General features: G+C 43.7%; 1 protein-coding gene across 1 annotated transcript in view; it reads right to left on the reverse strand.

Annotated features, from left to right (window-relative positions):
* Nucleotides 1-5,544, reverse strand: part of CSUI_007018 (wd g-beta repeat-containing protein) — a 9,654-nt gene continuing 4,110 nt past the window's right edge. The window contains exons 2-4 of the mRNA XM_068067168.1: nucleotides 5,104-5,401; nucleotides 3,953-4,273; nucleotides 1-3,172 (exon numbers count right to left, since the gene is read on the reverse strand). Of these exons, the coding sequence (XP_067920857.1) occupies nucleotides 1,221-3,172; nucleotides 3,953-4,273; nucleotides 5,104-5,401 (2,571 nt within the window). The 3' untranslated portion in view covers nucleotides 1-1,220. The remainder of the gene's footprint in view (nucleotides 3,173-3,952; nucleotides 4,274-5,103; nucleotides 5,402-5,544) is intronic.

Raw genomic sequence — 5,544 nt, forward strand, 5'->3', positions numbered from 1 at the left:
CCTGCACTTCTCCTTCTACCGAACCGCAGAGATTCATATGACATAACTCATCAATACAAAAAACAACTCAAGCTCCACCTCACCAAGCGTATCTTTAATCTACCCATCTATCTATCTTTAGTCTATCCATCCATCTATCTTTGATCTACCCATCCACCTATCTTTGATCCACCCATCCATCTATCTTTGATCTATCTATCTATGATCGATCTATCTTTCATCTCCCTTCCTTCCCATACTTTTTCCCCTCTCTCTCTCTCTCTTTCAGTCGCTCTTCACAAATACTGCACGTGCGCACGGAGAAAGACACATCAAGGCCTCCGTACCAGAAGGAAGGAAAGAGAAAGACACAAAGAGAAAAAGAAAGGACTGACGATGAAAGGAGAAGGAGAAAAACAAAGAACCGGCAGAAAAAAACCCAGTCTCTAGAGACAGAAGGTTGAACAACTTAGCTAGCTGACTAGCTATCGCACTCAGCATGAAGAAGACACTGTCCCCTTGTCTAGTCGCCTTGTACTTTCTATGCATGAAGCCGTCTGTCTCTGTCTCTCTGTCTCTGTCTCTGTCTGTCTGTCTCTCTGTCTCTGTCTGTGTGTAGCGCCGATTCTCTGTGATTGGGTTGTTTTCTCTTCTCCCCCTTTCTCTTCACACACTCCTTTATTATCGAGAAAGTATCAAAGCTTATGAGAAAGAAGCCTTTAGAGAGCTCCCATCGTGAAACAGAACCGTTATTTCATCTCTGCATTTCTTCCTCTTCTTCTTGTAGGAGACGTGGCCAAAACTACCCAAGAGAGAAAGACCATGAAAAAGATAGCCCTGTCTTCTATCTGCTAGCTATTCTTCTTGGCTATTCCTTCCGTTCTCCCTCTGTCTCCGTTCTCTCCCTTCAGTCGACAGTCTCTTTCTCTTCCCGACATTCGATCTCTCTTGTTTCTTCTTATGCACTCGTTCTCTATTCCACACACACGACGATTAATCTCTTCATCTACTCATTCCTTTAGATACCTAGGCAGAGAGAGGTGCTCACCCATGTCTAGCTAGCTAGCTACCTCGAACCCAGCTAACTACCCCCTCCACCCCCCTTCCCGACCCTCTATCGTTAGTCTATCTATCTTTGATCTATCTATCTTTAATCTATCTTCAGTCTATCTATCTCCCTATCTATCTATCTACGCATCGCCCTTGTGTCGATCAATTTTTGGTGAATCGATCTCTTCTTGTCAATGTGACTCGAATGGTTCAGAATCCTGCCCTTGGTGGTCGATGAAGAGATGCTCGGAGGGTTGCCAGAATTGAAGTCGATTGTCCCACCCGACGCTAGCACCTAGGAACATTCCGATTCTTCCTCTTTCCATGACTTCGCTTCTTTTGCCTGCTGAACTTGAGAAAGAAGAAGAACACGAAGAAGAAGAAGATAAAAACGAAGAAGATGAAGGCATTATGCCGCTTAAACTCCCTCCTAGACCTCCTCCTCCGGATGCAAGAAATCCAAGAGACGTCGCAGGTTCTCCACACCAAGCAAAGTCACTCACGCCTCCTGAGTGACCTGCATGCAGAAAGAACAGTCTTCTTCTTCTTGCTATTCTTGTTCTTCTTTCTTGGTCACCCTCTAGGAGATGCGGCGAGTTTCTCTTGCTATTAATCTCTTCGTTGAAAGAAAGACGTCTTGAAGAATGACGATTACGAAAACTCTCGGGAGAAGAAGAAGAGGATGAGAAAGAAGAAGAAGAAGAAAGATGACCGTTGTGAGAGGTGTATGGATCTTGACAAGATCTCTGACCTAGTCCATTCTGACTATATGGGGGGATGTTCATATTGCCCATATTGAGGTTCTCATCTCTTTCTTCTTCTTCAGTCTGCCTTCTCTCATATGTATCAGAATACATCTCTACGTCTTGCGACGATTTGTCACCTTCTCTTCTTTCTCTTCCAAGCTGTTGGTCTGTCTTAGCGAGAGACGACGCCATGATAGAGCCTTCCTTTTCATGATGAGAAACACACGGAGAAGGAGAAGAAGAACGAAGAATACAGACTTTGCTTTGCTGGCTTGGCCTCGAGAAATCCCATATAGCCACATCTCCATCGGTCGATGAGGAAGCTAGGAGAGAAGAAGAAGACGGGGAGAAGTGAAGAGAGGTTATTTCAGCTGTATGGTGATATAGATCAAGTAAGGTATGAGAAGTATATCGTAAGTCCCATAGAGAAACAACTCCTTCAGCTGTACCTACACCTACAATATTCTCATTGTATCCATTGAAACTTAGGCAATTCAAGGCTGAGACAGATGAAGAAGGCGACAAGGATCGACTCGCATCGCTTCTCTGATCATTCTTCGTCTCTCCCTGAAGATTCTCCTTCTCTCTCAAACACGGAAAAATCGAGGCAAACTTCCCTCCATACACTCGCTCTTTCCTGCGCCCCGGACTTCTCGTCTTTCTCTCACATGAAGAAACAGAAGAAGAAGAAGAGGAAGATGGCGATGTCTCTCTGGTGCCATTCATCTCTGAATGAGAAGCCCCACCTTCACAGGACCTGGGCGCAGTCGAGGAGGAAGAAGGCAGTGGCGCGTCTTTCTTCGAATGATTGATCTGTTTCTTTTGCTTGACACTATAGGCTTGAACAGGCTGACGTATGTCAAAGAGTCGTAAAGCTCCATCCTCTCCTGCCGTCGCTAGAACCGAGGTGAATCTTGGATGGATTTGTATATCATTAAGAGAGAATAAGGAAGCATTTGTCATCTGTCTCTTATCTTCAAGATGGATACCTAGCGAGACCATAGGATAGAGCTCCATAGTCCCTTCAGCTATAGTCACCCCTCCACCATAGGTCTTCGTCTTAAGTCTATGTAGAGAAGATGAAAAGGAGCTTGAAGTGTCACCGGTCGTCTTGTTAGCCTGGCACTGAAGGTTCGAATTCTTATTCAAATCATAGACATTAATCATCCCGGTGTCTGTACAGCTGAAGATGAGAGTATGAAGAGAAGAGAAAGAAGAAGAAACAGATGAGCTATCGCCCGCGGTTGGCCGTCGATCCCAGACAATCGCTTGTGTTTTAGAGAAAGAAGGAAGAGACGGACAGAAACAAGAGGAAGAGGAAGAAGAAGAGAAAGAGGACGAAGAGCATTCTTGAGGCACCAACAGAATCTGGGGCTTCGAAATGACTTGATCCGCACCTAAGAAGAAGAAGAAGAAAAGAAGACAGAAAGAGAAAGACATTAAAACATAACATGAAAAGTCCTCCGGAGCGATAGTCGAGAGAAAGAAAACGGTCAAGAAAGAAAGAAAGAGATAAGAAAGAAAGAGTGAGAAAGAAAGAAAGAGAGAGAGAGAGAAAACAATGGTATGCTCGGACATAAACACGGACGGGTCTATCTTATGGAGTCTAACACAGTTCCTATCCATCCCTCTTCAGTCTAGATATTTTCTATCTATCTAGTTAGTTTCGGTCTCTGTCTCCGTCATCTATCTATCTATCTGTCTATCCAGCTACCTATTTACCTTCGCTCTCCCTATCCGTCATCTGTGTGTATCTATCTGTAATCTATCTTCTTTTAATTGTCTTTCTCTCTAGTGATGGAGAGCAGAGAAGAAAAGCAAACCAGCGGGATGGGGCAGACGAGAGAAGAGAAGGAGCGGACAGTGGAGGGGGAGAAAGAAGCGCAACGTATGAGACTGGGCTTGTTTACTGTAAGAAGAAGAAGAGAAAGAAGGAAGGAAAAGATAAAGGAAATGAAATGCAAACAAGTGAAAGAATGAGAGAAGAGGACGTGAAACAGAACAAGAAGAAAAGACAGGAGGAGAGGTCACAGATGATAATTCCTTCACACACCACACATTGGGCCGAGGCAAAAGAAAGAGAGAGTGAGAAAGAAAGAAAGAAAAGGATAGATAGATTAAAGATAGATAGATTAAGGATAGATTAGAGATAGATAGATAGATGAGGTTGAACTGACTTGGGAAGGATGAGTGACGTGAGAAGTTCCAGTACATAGCCAGTCCTTCTTCATTTAGTGTGACAATACTAAAAGCGTTGTAAGGCATATGCTTTGCTCGGATAAGATCTCCTGGATGGAGTATACGAGCTTTAGTTTCTACACAAGGAACGGATTGAGGAAAGAAGAAAGAAGACGCCGCCAAAGAAGTGGAAGACACCATAAGACCTCCGCTTCCCCCGACACCTCCTGAAGCCAATGAAGTGGAAGAAGAGGAAGAGGAAGAAGAAGAGGAAGAATACTGCATGAAAGACTTGGCTCGTGCGCGGGGCGGGATGAATCCTAAGAAAGAAATAAAGAAAGAAGAGAGAGAAAGAGACAAGAAGAAAGAGACAGCCGCCGTGATGACCTCCATATCAGTATAGGAAAGAAAGAAGAGAAGAGATGCAGAAAGAGAAAGGGGGGAAAGAGAGACGAATGCCACCCCAGCGAAGGGGAGCGGAGAGTCGCACATTAACACAGGGTGGAGATGCTATGCATATGAACAGATATATGTATATGTCTATATATAGATTCATATACATAGCATGAAGAAATCTATGTACACATATACATATGCATATATCTCTCTCTATATATATATGGAAATGCCACAGATTGGAAGGCTGTCTATATTGGAATCTAGTGGAGTTCTACTACGATACAGCCTCTACTGGGGAGTAGAAGAAGATGAGACATAACAAAGGCAAAATAGAGGGAGAGAGAAAGAGAGGCCTGGAAGAAGATGATGAGAGAGAGAGAGAATTGTCCACAGAGAAACAGAGAGAGCGAGAGAGATGGCAAAGAACATAAGCCGGAAAGAATACAATGGTGATGGAAAGAAAAGAGTTTAAGGCTTACTGTGAATATATCAAAGAAGGAGAGGTACCTAGGTATGTATACGCACACTCCTCTTATATCAAAGTCATCACGGATACGTGTATGGACAAGTATTTATCTATCTGTAATCTATCTCCGATGCGTCTATCCACCTCTATCTGTCTCTCTCTGTGCTCGACGAAGCGCATCACTGCACGCCCTATGAGAAGAGAGAAAGACAGAAAGAAATGAAGAGAAAGAGAAAGAAAGAAAGATGTAAGGAGAAGGAGGAAGAGGAGGGGCAGACCACGTACCTGAATATGTTTCACACTTGAGAGGATCTTCTTCGAGAGAAGGAGAAGGCCATTTTAGCTCAACAATGGTTAGGTAATTTTTCTCCTCTCCATTCGTACATGTCCCTAATATAAGCCGATGACTCACATACATATCTCCTCCTGCTAAGGCTGCAGAAGCACAGGCTGACGAAGAAGAAGAAGAACTACTACTACTGCCTGACGAAACTCCTGAACGATAGCAACGCCCCCCATGGCCACCTCCATCTCGAAAAGGAAGAGAAAAAGAAGAAGACAGCGGAGGTGTTAGAAACTCAACCTATAAGAATATGTAGATAGAAAGATAGATCAAAGACAGACAGATAGAGTGAAGATAGACAGATAGATGGATGGATTGAGAGTAGATACACTCAAGATAGATATCCAGAGAGATATACACATCAAACACAGATGGATGGATAG

Source organism: Cystoisospora suis (genome assembly GCF_002600585.1).
Source record: "Cystoisospora suis strain Wien I chromosome Unknown contig_3616, whole genome shotgun sequence".
NCBI lineage: Eukaryota > Apicomplexa > Conoidasida > Eucoccidiorida > Sarcocystidae > Cystoisospora > Cystoisospora suis.